This window comes from Portunus trituberculatus, chromosome 7, assembly GCF_017591435.1.
Source record: "Portunus trituberculatus isolate SZX2019 chromosome 7, ASM1759143v1, whole genome shotgun sequence".
Classification (NCBI taxonomy): Eukaryota; Metazoa; Arthropoda; class Malacostraca; order Decapoda; family Portunidae; genus Portunus; species Portunus trituberculatus.
The window spans coordinates 2406913-2421912 of NC_059261.1; the positions used below are offsets into that span (position 1 = coordinate 2406913).

At 45.6% G+C, this 15000-nt stretch overlaps 1 protein-coding gene across 1 annotated transcript in view; it reads right to left on the reverse strand.

The window, feature by feature from the left end:
* Window positions 1-5863: 5863 nt before the first annotated feature.
* LOC123520658 (protein O-linked-mannose beta-1,2-N-acetylglucosaminyltransferase 1-like) overlaps window positions 5864-15000 on the reverse strand; it is a 14977-nt gene continuing 5840 nt past the window's right edge. The window contains exons 7-14 of the mRNA XM_045283162.1: window positions 12421-12603; window positions 12044-12178; window positions 11636-11837; window positions 10193-10389; window positions 8972-9074; window positions 6584-6655; window positions 6362-6471; window positions 5864-6070 (exon numbers count right to left, since the gene is read on the reverse strand). Coding sequence (XP_045139097.1) covers window positions 5962-6070; window positions 6362-6471; window positions 6584-6655; window positions 8972-9074; window positions 10193-10389; window positions 11636-11837; window positions 12044-12178; window positions 12421-12603 — 1111 coding nt within the window. The 3' untranslated portion in view covers window positions 5864-5961. The remainder of the gene's footprint in view (window positions 6071-6361; window positions 6472-6583; window positions 6656-8971; window positions 9075-10192; window positions 10390-11635; window positions 11838-12043; window positions 12179-12420; window positions 12604-15000) is intronic.

A 15000-nucleotide genomic window follows, 5' to 3' on the forward strand; every position in this document is an offset into this window, starting at 1 on the left:
TGTGTGTGTGTATGAGTTATAGTTAATATTAATGTTGTTTTTGTTGTGATGACGCAAGTGGGATGGTACATAAGAGATGCCAGTTAAGTAGAAAAGGGAAATAGGAAGGAGACCTTAAGAAGTTAGAGATAGATAGATAAGAGAGAGAGAGAGAGAAGAGAGAGAGAGAGAGAGAGAGAGAGAGAGAGAGAGAGAGAGAGAGAGAGAGAGAGAGAGAGAGAGAGAGAGAGAGAGAGAGAGAGAGAGAGAGAGAGAGAGAGAGAGAGAGAGAGAGAGAGAATCCTTCAGGAGGTCAACAGATCACACAAAGACGCCACACAACGCCTGACTTCTGATCTCTCTAAATTTTTCTTATTGTGGCAGAGAAAACTTGGTAGTGTTCAATGCTTCAAAAACTCAATTCCTCCATCTACCAACTCGACACAACCTTCCATGAGACAACTACCCCCTCTTCTTCAATGACACTCAACTGTCCCCCTCTTCCACAGCGAATATCCTCGGTCTGTCCTTTACTCATATTCTAAACTGGAAACCTCACATCTCATTTCTTGCTAAAACAGCTTCTATGAAGTTGGCCATTCTGAGAAGTCTCCGCCGGTTTTTCTCACCCCAACAACAGCTAAATCTGCACAAGGGCCTTATCTGTCCTTGTATGAATACTCTTCGCATGTTTGGAGGGTTCCATTAACACAGTTGTATTAGTTAGGATGGAATCAAAACCTTTCGTCTTATAAATTCCTCTCTTCTGTCTTCAGCCACTTTCTCACCACCGGAATGTTACACCTCCTGTTATCTTCTATCGCTATTTTCATGCTAACTGCTCTTCTGATTTTGCTAACTGCATGCCTCCTCTCCTCTTGCGGCCTCGCTGCACAAGGCTTTCTTCTTTCTCTCATCCCTACTCTGTCCAATTCTTTGATGCAAGAGTTAACCAGTACTCTTAATCACTCATTCCTTTTTCTGGTACACTCTGGAATTCCTCGTCTCCTTCTGTATTTCCAAGACATCACTAAACACCCGCCGGGGCCGCCGCCTTCTTGCCCCGCTCAGTCTTGCATCCAATCTGTGTTGCCAAATATTGCGCAGGAAATTTTAAATGTAGGCAAAAAATTGGCATATATGATAAATAGATAAATATGTAGATAAATAAAAGATCAGAACGCATTCCAACCCACTGTGTGAATAATGATCTTAATGGTATTTCAGATTCTCAGAATCATCTACATACATGTCAATCACTCTGGAAAACATCTTATTCACCACACACACACACACACACACACACACACACACACACACACACACACACACACACACACACACACACACACGGCCCGGTAGCTCAGTGGTTAGAGCGCTGGCTTCACAAGCCAGAGGACCGGGGTTCGATTCCCCGGCCGGGTGGAGATATTTGGGTGTGTTTCCTTTCACGTGTAGCCCCTGTTCACCTAGCAGTGAGTAGGTACGGGATGTAAATCGAGAAGTTGTGACCTTGTTGTCCCGGTGTGTGGTGTGTGCCTGGTCTCAGGCCTATCCGAAGATCGGAAATAATGAGCTCAGAGCTCGTTCCGTAGGATAACGTCTGGCTGTCTCGTCAGAGATTGCAGCAGATCAAATAGTGAATCACACACACACACAGATCGATATCTTCAAAAAGAAACTGAAGACATATTTGGTCAAGGAAGTTTATGATTTTAACGGCATGGAAATCAAAGACAATTATAGATGCTAGTTGCTTTTGAGGGAGGCTCTGTTGAGCGCTGCCTCGCAGTGGAGCGGAACCTTGAACAAACACCCCAAGTAACAAGTAAGTAACAAGTAACACAGACACAGACACACACACACACACACACACACACACACACACACACACACACACACACACACACACACACACACACACACACACACACACACACACACACACACACACACACACACACACACACACACACTCAGCACTGCAGTCCACTCTAAACCAACTACAGACGTGGACAGAGGACAACAAAATGACCATCAACCACACCAAGACCGTGGTGATGCACATTTGTACCTCCACAGCAGCAGTCCCCCCTCCCCAGCTATCTGTGGGCCCTCACTCCCTCCAGGTGGTCCGCAGCACCAAGCTTCTAGGTGTCTTGGTGGATGATCAATTATCATGGAAGCAGCATGTTTACAACATCATCAGGTCAGCCTCATACAAAATCTATTTACTGCGCCGACTCAGGTCCCTGGGAGCACCGGCAGATGAGCTGAGGAGTGTACCTCACCTTTATACTCCCTAAGCTCATGTACGCCGCCCCAGCGTGGTCCTCCTCCCTGAACCTCACACAACGACAACAGCTGGAGAGGGTTCAGAGGAGGGCGTTTAGGGTCATCCTTGGGCCTGCCTACAGGTCCTACGAGGACGCCCTGACCTGCCTGAGTCTGCCGAGGCTGGCCACAAGACACCAGGAAGCATTGGAAAAATTTGGGAAGGACTGCTGCGTCATCCACGTCTCCGCCACCTGCTACCCCCCGACGTGCCTCCCCCTGCTCGCGCCACCCGACACCAGAATCGCGTGGCGCCCTTAAGAGCACCGCGCCCTGATCGGTATCGACTGAGCGCGGTGCCCACTATTGTGCGAGCCTTAAATAAATAAGTAAATTAATAAGTGAATTCTAGGTTAAGTTATATCCATAGTTAGGTTAAGCATTTCAGTTCATTGTCTTAGTGTGCCCCCCTGTACATTTTCAGTGTAATTTTTTTTACATTGCCAAAGTAATAAACCGTATATTATTATTATTATTATTATTACACACACACACACACACACACACACACACACACACACACACATACACACACACACACACACACACACACACACACACAGACACAGACACAGACACACACACACACACACACACACACACACACACACACACACACACACACACACACACACACACACACACACACACACACACACACAGCCTCTATCAGTGTGTGTGTTGTCTATCACCCTCCACGGGCCGCCACTGCACGGTTGCTCACTGATCACATCATCGAGACTGCTGATGCTCTATGAGAGATTTCCTGCAGCCAAGCTGGTAATCTGTGGTGACTTCAACCGCTTGGATATCAGTGAAATCCTGCACCAGCTACACCTCACCCAGGTCGTGGACTTCCCCACCCACCACCAGTCCACCCTCGACCTTATCATGACAGACCTGAGCCAGCAGTATTCGCCTCCCAAGCCACTCCCCCCCATGGGACGCAGCACCCACCTCTCCATCCTGTGGACACCCACCCCCACCACCTCGGTTCCCAGGTCAACTGTCACCAGATCCCACAGGCCCATGCCTGACTCCGCCATGAGGGAATTTGGGCAGTGGCTGACACATCACCCGTGGACCGAGCTACTGGATGAGGAAGACATTCACACAAAATGGCGGAACTACTTCACCACAACGAAAGCCTTCCACCACTACTTCTCCACCAAGAACATCACAGTGGACCCATCTGATGCCCCTTGGATGACGCCCTGCATCAAACGACTCCTTCGTCAGCGTGACAGGGCTTTCCACTCTAGCCCTGACCAGTACAGGAGATTAAGGAAGAGAGTTATCAGGGAGATCCAAACAGCCAAGGCAAGCTACTACCCAGACAAAATACACCACCTCAAGCTTGCTAACAACAGACAGTAGTACGACAAGATTAAGTCTTTGTGTGGTTTACAAAAACAAGCCTCTTCTCTTCCCTGTGTTTCACACCTTTCACCTGACAACGCGGCCGAAGAGATTAACGGTCACTTCGCTGCGATCTGTCAGACACTCCCTCCCCTTCACTCCACTACTCTCCCAGCCTACCTCCCTGCCCTCTCCCCTCCACCCCCTGTCCAGGAGGTTGATGTTTACAGGAAGCTTCTTAAATTTAAACTAAACAGATCCACCACTCCCACTGACCTCCCCATCAAAATTTACAAAGAATTTGCTCTATCATCAACGCCTCCCTTTCTCAACATTCCTGCCCCGATGACTGGAAGACATCTTACGTCACCCCCCTCCCCAAAATTTTCAATCCACAGTCACTGAATGATCTAAGACCAGTCGCCATCACCCCTATACCCAGCCTTATCTGTGAAGATTTTGTGTTCGACTGGGCCTATAACAAAATTTGTAACTCTATTGACTCACAACAATTTGGTAATATTAAATCCACCTCCACATCTCACTACCTTGTCAGCTTCCTGGAATTTGTCCACAGCCACCTTCTCTAGCTATTGCTTTTGTGGACTTCAGAAAGGCCTTTGATCTTGTTGATCACACTGTTGTGATAAAGAAACCCATCACTCTGGGTCTCTCTCCCTACCTGATAGCGTGGCTGGTAGACTTCCTCACGGGAAGGCGTCAGGCCGTTCGTTATCAGGACTCTGTCTCCTCTTTCCAACAGCTCACATGTGGGGTCCCTCAAGGGACCAAGATGGGTCCTCTGTGCTTCCTCATCCTTATCAACGATGCTCTCGTCCACACCCCCCACCGCTGGAATTATGTGGACGACTGCACCGTGGGCGTACCCGTCAACAACACCAACCCAGACTTCTCAGCACTTCAGTTCACTCTTAATCAACTACAAACGTGGACGGAGGACAACAAAATAACCATCAACCACACCAAGACCGTGGTGATGCACATTTGTACCTCCACAGCAGCAGTCCCCCCTCCCCAGCTATCTGTGGGCCCTCACTCCCTCCAGGTGGTCCGCAGCACCAAGCTTCTAGGTGTCTTGGTGGACGATCAGTTATCATGGAAGCAGCATGTTTCCACCATCATCAAGTCAGCCTCATACAAGATCTATATGCTGCGCCGACTCAGGTCCCTGGGTGCACCGGGAGATGAGCTGAGGGGAGTGTACCTCACCTTTATACTCCCTAAGCTCATGTACGCCTCCCCAGCGTGGTCCTCCTCCCTGAACCTCACACAACGGCAACAGCTGGAGAGGGTTCAGAAGAGGGTGTGCAGGGTCATCCTTGGGCCTGCCTACAGGTCCTACGAGGACGCCCTGACCTGCCTGAGTCTGCCGAGGCTGGCCACAAGACACCAGGAAGCCTTGAAAAAATTTGGGGAAGGGCTGCTGCGTCATCCACGTCTCCGCCACCTGCTACCCTCAGACGTGCCTCCCACTGCCCGCGCCACCCGACACCAGAATCGCGTGGTGCCCTTAAGAGCACCGCGCACTGACCGGTACCACCTTAGCGCAGTGCCCACTATGGTGCGAGCCAGTTAGATTCATAGTTAGGTTACATTTCATTGTTTTAATGTCCCCCTGTACACACACACACACACACACACACACACACACACACACCGGCCCGGTAGCTCAGTGGTTAGAGCGCTGGCTTCACAGGCCAGATGACCGGGATTCGATTCCCCGGCCGGGTGGAGATATTCGGGTGTATCTCCTTTCACGTGTAGCCCCTGTTCACCTAGCAGTGAGTAGGTACGGGATGTAAATCGAGGAGTTGTGACCTTGTTGTCCCGGTGTGTGGTGTGTGTCTGGTCTCAGGCCTATCCGAAGATCGGAAACAATGAGCTCTGAGCTCGTTCCGTAGGGTAACGTCTGGCTGTCTCGTCAGAGACTGCAGCAGATCAAACAGTGAATTACAGTGAATTACACACACACACACACACACACACACACACATATATATATATATATATATATATATATATATATATATATATATATATATATATATATATATATATATATATATATATATATATATATATATATATATATATATATATATATATATATATATATATATATATATATATATGTGTGTGTGTGTGTGTGTGTGTGTGTGTGTGTGAGAGAGAGAGAGAGAGAGAGAGAGAGAGAGAGAGAGAGAGAGAGAGAGAATTGTTCCTCTAATTCTAATTTGTGCTACGGTGATGGCGGGGAGGACACCACAGCTACGGTGGAGGGGAGCTGGCAGAGGCGGCGGCTGAGGTGGTGGTTGTGGTGGTGGTGGTGGTGGTGGGCGGGGCGGTGATGGCGGTGTAGTTTCGGGGCATCAGGTGGCTGCGTACATGGAAAACTACTTTAGATGAAATTTTTGGCGCAAATCACGCAATTACAGTAACAACAACAACAACAATAACAACAACTACTACTACTAGTAATACAACTACTACTACTACTATTACTACTACTACTACTACTACTACTACTACTGGCGCCACCACTGTTTGCTGCTACTACTATTATTTTCGTAAGTTAGCGAAATCTGACCTTCTGAAGAGAGAGAGAGAGAGAGAGAGAGAGAGAGAGAGAGAGAGAGAGAGAGAGAGAGAGATACACCTGTTCACTTACCTGTATCTGGAGTAAGGGGTGGCCACAATGCTGAGCCAGTGTCCGTGGTAATGGAACTGCCACACCCCGTGCCAGCCTGCCTCAGGATACAGCTCCCAGGTCCTCAGGCACTGCAAACACCAACATGCTCACTCACTTCACTGTTCACACCAGGCTCGCTCACTTCACTGCAAACACCACCAGGCTCACTTCACTCTCTCTCTCTCTCTCTCTCTCTCTCACCTTCATGACGTAGTTTATGCTGTCCTCGTCCTCTCTGCTCCCGTTGTAAGCGACAAACATCTTGAGGGAATTCTGTAGAAGACAGAAGGAAAGGCGGAGAGAGAGAGAGAGAGAGAGAGAGAGAGAGAGAGAGAGAGAGAGAGAGAGAGAGAGAGAGAGAGAGAGAGAGAGAGAGAGAGAGAGAGAGAGAGAGAGAGAGAGAGAGAGAGAGAGAGAGAGAGAGAGAGAGAGAGAGAGAGAGAGAGAGAGGAAAGATGATCAGACACACTTGGGGGTGACGATGGAAGGAAACAATCAACCGGTAAGCCATATTGATAGAATTTTCAGAGACATATAATTTGCTAAGGAATATTGGATTAGCATTTCACTACATGGTCAAATAAATGATGAAGAAATTGATAAGTACTAAAATAAGACCCAGATTAGAATATGCAGGAGTTGTGTGGAACCCCATAAAAAGAAACATAAATAAAGAAATTGGAGACTACAAAAAAACGCTACAAGAATGGTTCCAGAATTTAAAGGGATGACATATGAGGAGAGACTAAAACCTATGGATCTACCAACCATGGAACAGAGACGAGAGAGAGGAGATCTGATACAAGTTTATAAATTGATTAACAGAATGGATCAAGTGGATAATGAGAAATTAATCCTGAGAGAAGAATATGACATTAGAAGCACAAGATCGCATAGTAAGAAACTGAGGAAGGGAAGATGTCTGAGAGATGTTAAAAAATATAATTTCCCGCAAAGATGTGTTGAGACTTGGAACAGTTTGAGTAAGGAAGTGGTGTCAGCAACGAGTGTGCATAGTTTTAAAGAAAAAATGGATAAGTGTAGATATGGAGACGGGGCCACACCAGCGTAAAGCCCAGTCCCTGTAAAACTACAACTAGGCAAATACACACACACACACACACACACACACACACACACACACACGAATTGAAAGAGGATAGAGGATGGAGAAGAAACGAAAGAGGAAAGAAGCAGAAGATAAGTACAGAAAGAAAGATGAAACAAGAAGAGGAGTAAAATGAGGAGAATGAGGAGGAATACAAAGGAAAGAACAGACAGCAACAGCCCTACTGGGCCTAACGAGGCTGTCTGTGTGTCTATGCTACCACTACAGATTCTACGAGTTAGAGGCTGAAGGACACCAGGATTCAAAGAAGGAAAAACAAGAGGACATAGGAAGAGCGAGAGAGAGTCAGACATGTGATGGGAAAGGTTGAAAGAGAAATATTATTATTTGGTACATTAATTAAAGAAAAGATATTTTATGTAGGCGCAAAGTACGTTATCTGAGGGGTTGATGAGAGGTGATTGTCCAACCTTTGTTTAAAAGTTTCTATTGCATTGGTACGGACAACATGTGCTGGGAGAGAGTTCCAGACAATTACAATCTATTGAAGAAATATTGTTTAGCCTTGTCTGATCTGAAGCACTTACCTCAAATCTTGTTGGAACTGTCAATGCTAAGATAATTGACACCAGGAGTGAACATCCACCTTCAGACCCCACGAAGGTGGACGTCCTTCTTTTTGCGTGTCCTTCTTGCACTGAAATGCTCCCAATCGTTACGACAGTCGTATGCAATCGTAGAAAACTAGTCTGTACGGCCGTCGGGGGCGTGGTAATCAAATAAAAGCTGTAGTGTGACCCCAGCATTACCAATAAACCCAACCAATTTATTTGTTGCTTTAGCTACTTCCCAGCAGTGTTTACTTGACTTCAGGTCTGAGGGAACTGAAACCTTGAGAAGCTCGGAACCGTTCATCCAGTAATCAGTATGATCATTATTAATCCCAATGTGCAACACTTTACATTTCTCTACATTGAAGCTCATCTGCCACTTGTCTGAACAAGTAGCTAAGCGATCCAGTTCAGATTGTAATTCTGATGTGACAACTTTATCAATTATTTCAGTTTCATCAGCGAACTTAGATACTTTACAAATGAGGCCATCATCGATATCATTAAGGAAGAGAACAGGACCGAGCACAGATCCTTGCGGTACACCAACCTCACGCCAGTTTGAAGTAAGCGAAGTAGGAGGAGGAGGAGGACGGGGAGGAGGAAGAGGAGTAGGAGGAGGAAGATTAGGAGGAGGGGGATGAGGAGGAGGAATAGGAGGAGGAAGAGAAAGAGGAAGATAAAATTTAGAGAGAAAGAGAACAGGGGATGGACGAGGTTTGGTATATTCTAAGCAGGATAGAAGAAAGGAAGGAATGAAAAGAAAAGAACAATAAGAGGAAGTGAAGAAAGAGCGATATGCAGGATGAAGATAACACACACACACACACACACACACACACACACACACACACACACACACACACACACACACACACACACACACACACACACACACACACAGCTCACCTCCCCGTACTGAAGGTCGTGTTTGCAGAAGTCGAAGGAGATAGTTTCTGATTCCTTAAGACGTGTTCTCTCCAGTCTCGCCTCGTATTGCTGTTTTGCCAACCTGTGGAGAGACACGGCTGTCAACACACACACACACACACACACACACACACACCGCGTAGTGTAGCACACACACCGCGTCGTGTAATCGTTAGCACGCTCGAATCACAATCGAGAGGCCTGGGTTCGAGTCCCGGCGCGGCGAGGCAAATGGGCAAGCCTCTTAATGTGTGGCCCCTGTTCACCTAGCAGTAAATAGGTACGGGATGAAACTCGAGCGGTTGTGGCCTCGCTTTCCCGGTGTGTGGAGTGTTTTGTGGTCTCAGTCCTACCCGAAGATAGGTCCATGAGCTCTGAGCTCTCTCCGTAATGGGGAAAACTGGCTGGGTGACCAGCAGACGACCGAGGTGAATTACACACACACACACCATCATCACCATCATCATCACTATCAACATCATCACCATCATCATCATCAACATCACCTTCATCATCACCACCCTCATCACACTGTCACTTCCTGGACTTATTTGCTGCCTTGATAGCGAGACACGGCACGCGGGACTGGGTTGAGAAGGGTTTAGAAACAGCAGGGATGACGTAAAGGCTATTTTAAGGCATTGTAGAACGGGATTAACATGTTACAGGATTTTTTAAGGATATTATCTGCTCCCTCCTCCTCCGTTTGCCTTAATTTTCTATCACAATACGTATTATTTTTGTTTCTCCTTCGTCTTCCATTCTTATTATTCTTACCCCTTTAAGCCGAACGTTTTCTAAATATGTGAAAAAACTATATATTTTGATGGGTAGCTTAAGTAGATTGACGTTATATAAAGCTTTTCTTGTTTACAGTGAGACAAGAACACGAGAACATAAGAAAGTAAGTGAAGCTGCAAGAAGCCATCAGGTCTGTATGTGGCAGCACCTGTTTGAAATACTGGGCTAATTAACATACATGTCTGTCTCTATGTATCTAATATCTTGAGGCTCCTTAATGACTTCAAACTATCTCTCTCTCTCTCTCTCTCTCTCTCTCTCTCTCTCTCTCTCTCTCTCTCTCTCTCTCTCTCTCTGAGTACACAGTTCTTTCTAATTCTCAATTTTTTCATTGTTGACTCTCTCTCTCTCTCTCTCTCTCTCTCTCTCTCTCTCTCTCTCTCTCTCTCTCTCACTCACATGATGACCTCCGCCTCGGGAAGGTCGTAGGAGGTGGTGAGGGACAGAATGTGGTCCCTGAAGTAGTTATGCTGGACGGACCCCTGAATGAGAGCCCCGCGGTACCCTGTGTGTCTGGCCCTAGGCACCTCGGGGTACAGCAGCGCCCGCCCCCCCTCCTCCAGGGGCGCTTGAAGGGGCTGGTACCACTCCTGGGTCTGTGTGGAGATGGGCGTGCCTCAGGGTAAGGATGACTTGACCCTATGTGATTAAATAAGGTACCCTTGATCTGACCTAATTTTTATTTATCCTGACTTAACTTTGATTTGCCGTGACGTAACTTTGATTTGACTAACATAACTTCATTAATTTTGACTTTAATTAACTTGATTTGACAAAACTTAACTTGATTTGACCTAATCTGACTTAATTTGACCTGATGTAATTTTGATTTGACCTAGTGTAACTTCATTTGACCTAAACTAACGTGATTTAACGTAATTTATCTTGATCTAACTGAATTTTTCTTTATTCAAACTAATGCAAGTATATTTAACCTTATGTAACCAAACTTGACCTAACCAAATTAAACCTAACTTTATCTAACCTATCCTAACTCGACGAATCGCAACCCAATATAATCTAACCTAACTTACCCTAACACAGCTGAAGCACACCGCACCTAACAATCTACAATCTACCCTTCCTCCACCAAACCTAACCCAACCTAACTCCGCTTAACACAACCCAATCTAATCTTAACCCAGCATCCAAGCTTAACTCAACTTGACCTGACCTGACCTGAGTAAACGAATCCAAACTAAACCCAACGTCACCAAACACAGCCAAACCTAACTTGATCTAACCACCAAACTTGATCCACGTAACAACTTCAAATATAACCCATGTCACTGAACCACCGCTATTCTCAAGGCTTCTCAGGATTAATTCTCCATTTAGAAACAGAAATCTTGTTGATCTGTCACTAGAACCTGTGTCACTTCACCACGACTGAGATGATTAGCCGTTCTCAGGATCACTTCCCCCTTTAAAAAAACACAGAAATCTTGTTAATCTGTCACTGGAACCTAAAAAAACAGCCTTGTAAACCTGTGTCACTTAACTATGACTATTTTTCAAGGCTACTGAGATGATTAGCCGGGGTCTCAGGATCACTTCTCCCTTTAAAAAACACAGAAATCTTGTTAATCTGTCACTGGAATCTCATAAACACTCTTGAAAACTTAAAAACACTGACATCTTTTTTTTATCTATTAGTGGAACCGTAAAAAATAAGGAAAAAAAATATCTCCTTTAAAGAAACCAGAAATCATGTCAATCTATCATTGGAAACTTAAAAAAAAAAAATAAACTTGAAAATCCGTAGAAATTCAACTAGAGACCCTGGAAAGTAGAAGTGCTGCGAGAACACCATTATCACCATACACTCGTTGTTCCACTCAAGCTGTTCCACGCTGGCCAGGCTGGGGCGAGGTGTTGGTGGAGAGTGCGTGCCGGGAGGAGGAGAACCATTGGATTGAGCTTGTCTGTGCGGTAGACTGTGGTGAGTGAGTTGGCTACGTCTGTGAACCCGTAGTAGTTGAAGGAGGATATGCCGATGATGCTGTGGTCCTTCTCCATAACAGGGGCCACGGAATACAGGAACCTCAGAGAGAGAGAGAGAGAGAGAGAGAGAGAGAGAGAGAGAGAGATGATGAGGAGGAGGAGTCTTCGTTACTGCGCATCTTTTGTTATTGCATTTATAATTTGATCTATTCTTTACTATGCAGGTTTTCTCTCTCTCTCTCTCTCTCTCTCTCTCTCTCTCTCTCTCTTTATCATTTTATCTCTCACACACATACAGTCTCTTACTTAAATATATCAACGGAGACTTCGACATCATCCTCCAGCAGCAGAAGATAGGAACAGGTGAAGGGCGGGATGGTGTCCTCGGGCAAACCTCCATCTGGCACTGTCTGTCGTGGGAACTTCACTCCAGCCACGTCTCTGGGGGAGGAACAGGAGGAAGTGTCTTGGGTAGCGCTCTGAACTCACTGTCAAAGATGGTCTGGGTTCGAGTCCCGAGTAGGTGATTATCATTATTATTTATTCTCTCTCTCTCTCTCTCTCTCTCTCTCTCTCACACACACACACACACACACACACACACACACACACACACACACACACACACACACACACACACACACACACACCACTACCACCACAACACCACCACCACCACTCACCTCAATACCCGCTGCACCTTGTGTCTAATACGTTCCTTGGTGGTGTTCCCCCTGCTGGGCTCCTCCACTAGTTGCACTCCGAACAGCCTCGCGACTGCCCTCACCTCCCTGTGCCCCGCGTCACCGTACACCGCCACCTTGTCACGATTCAGCCCTGGCGCTTCCCACAGTCCCTTCAGTGTTCTGTTGAAGTGAAGCTCTTTTGGATGCCTACTCTTTATGGTTTACCTAAGGCTGTGTTTGGGTGCTTAAGGTAAAGTACTCTTGTTTTATTGTTTATTTGCTTGCTATCGTGTGTGAGTGGGGCTGTGTTGGCTTGCAGTGAAGGCAAAGTACTCTTGTTTTATCGTTTGCTTACTTATTGTCCTGTCTGAATGAAGCTGTGTTGTGTTACGGTGAAGGTAAAGTACGTGTTTGTTTGTGGTTTGTCTCAGGGGTTCTCAACCTTTTTATCGTTAAGAACCCCCTGAGTTATAAGACCATCTACCCGATCCCCCAGTATTATCACATATTTAGTGCGAAATGTACTATAACATAATGACACATCTCAAACACATCAGGCCCGTGTTCCGTCTGAGTATAATATATCACTATTATGAATAAATCGTAATACTTTGATTAATGTTAATAGGAGAGGACCCAAACTGTCACATTTTCAGTGTTCGCAGGTTGGTTTAATTCAGGAGTGGGTCAGCATCGTCTCGCGGTACAAAGCAGTCGTCTCTAAACACTGTATTACGATGTATCTATTGATTTACCATGCTTTTACTCCTTCCAGTATTTTTCTCTTCTTATTCTACCATGGTATTTTTTTTTATAGTATCTGAGTTTATACGACTAAAATCATAATATAGAGCAAAACATAACGCAGTACGGAACCTTAACACACATTTCACCTGGTTAAACAAGGAATGAGTAAAGCAATATTTCTTCGCATTTCTTTACGAGAAAAAAAGAAAATTAGCGGCCGAAACAGAAATAGTCCGAGGGTGCTGTAGTGTTTTCATCACCGTGTTCCTAAGCTCTGTGTTGCCATAGCCTGAAAATGGTATTCAGTTCAGCTCAGCTGATAGCGGAAGTGTAGCCTGGATATCGGCAGTTCCTGATGTATTTTGGTTTGGGTTTTGTCTGGATCTGTAGCTGTGATTAATTATTATCTATACTTTTTTCCTTATGTTCTCTTATTTTCCAAAACTTATATATTATTTCTTTATTTTCTTCTGTACTAGATTTTTCAGACAAAGTAATTCTCCAATGAGGTGTTCTTCATTTTCTGGATAAGGACGCTCCCAGTTGGGGTGTGTGGATCTGGGGTGTTTATGCCTTTAGACTATAGATAAGGGGTTCTCAACTTTTTTTCTCGTTAAGAACCCTCTGAGTTATAAGACCAGCTACCCGAACCCCCAGTAATTTTTGCTGTTGCGTTAGACATATCAAAAGCTTTTGATAGAGTCTGGCATAAAGCTTTGATTTCAAAACTGCCCTCCTTCGGCTTCTATCCTTCTCTCTGCAACTTTATCTCAAGTTTCCTTTCCGACCGCTCTATTGCTGCTGTGGTAGACGGCTACTGTTCTTCTCCTAAACCTATTAATAGTGGTGTTCCTCAGGGTTCTGTCCTGTCACCCACTCTCTTTCTATTATTCATTAATGACCTTCTTAACCAAACTTCTTGCCCTATCCACTCCTACGCTGATGATACCACCCTACATCTTTCCACGTTCTTTCAGAGACGTCCAACCCTTCAGGAAATCAACAGATCACGCGGGGACGCCACGGAACGCCTGACTTCCGATCTTTCTAAGATTTCCGATTGGGGCAGAGAAAATCTAGTAGTTTTCAATGCCTCAAAACTCAATTCCTCCATCTATCAACTCGACACAACCTTCCAGACAACTATCCCTCTTCTTCAATGACACTCAACTGTCTCCTCTTCCACAATGAATATCCTCGGTCTGTCCTTTGCTCATAATCTTAACTGGAAACTTCACATCTCATCTCTTGCTAAAACAGCTTCTATGAAATTAGGTGTTCTGAGGCGTCTCCGACAGTTTTTCTCGCCCCTCCAACTGCTTACTCTGTATAAGGGCCTTATCCGTCCCTGTATGGAGTACTCTTCGCATGTTTGGGGGTTCCAGTCACACAGCTTTGCTTGATAGGGTGGAATCGAAAGCTCTTCGTCTCATCAACTCCCTCCTCTGACTAACTGTCTTCAGTCTCTTTCTCACCGCCGAAATGTTGCATCCCTTTCTATATTTTATCGCTATTTTCATGGTAACTGTTCTACTGATCTTGCTAACTGCATGCCTCCCTCCTCCTGCGGCCACGCTGCACAAGGCTTTCTTCTTCCTCTCATCCCTATTCTGTCCAACTCTCTAATGCAAGAGTTAACCAGTACGCTCAATCATTCATCCCTTTCACTGGTAAACTCTGGAACTCCCTCCCTGCATCTGTATTTCCGAATTCCTACAATTTGTCTTCTTTTAAGAGGGAGGTATCGAGGCATTTGCTCCCTTAATTCTGGCTGACGGTTTTGGCACTTTTTGAAGTCTTTGGAGAGCCAGCGCTCAAGTGGGCCTTTTT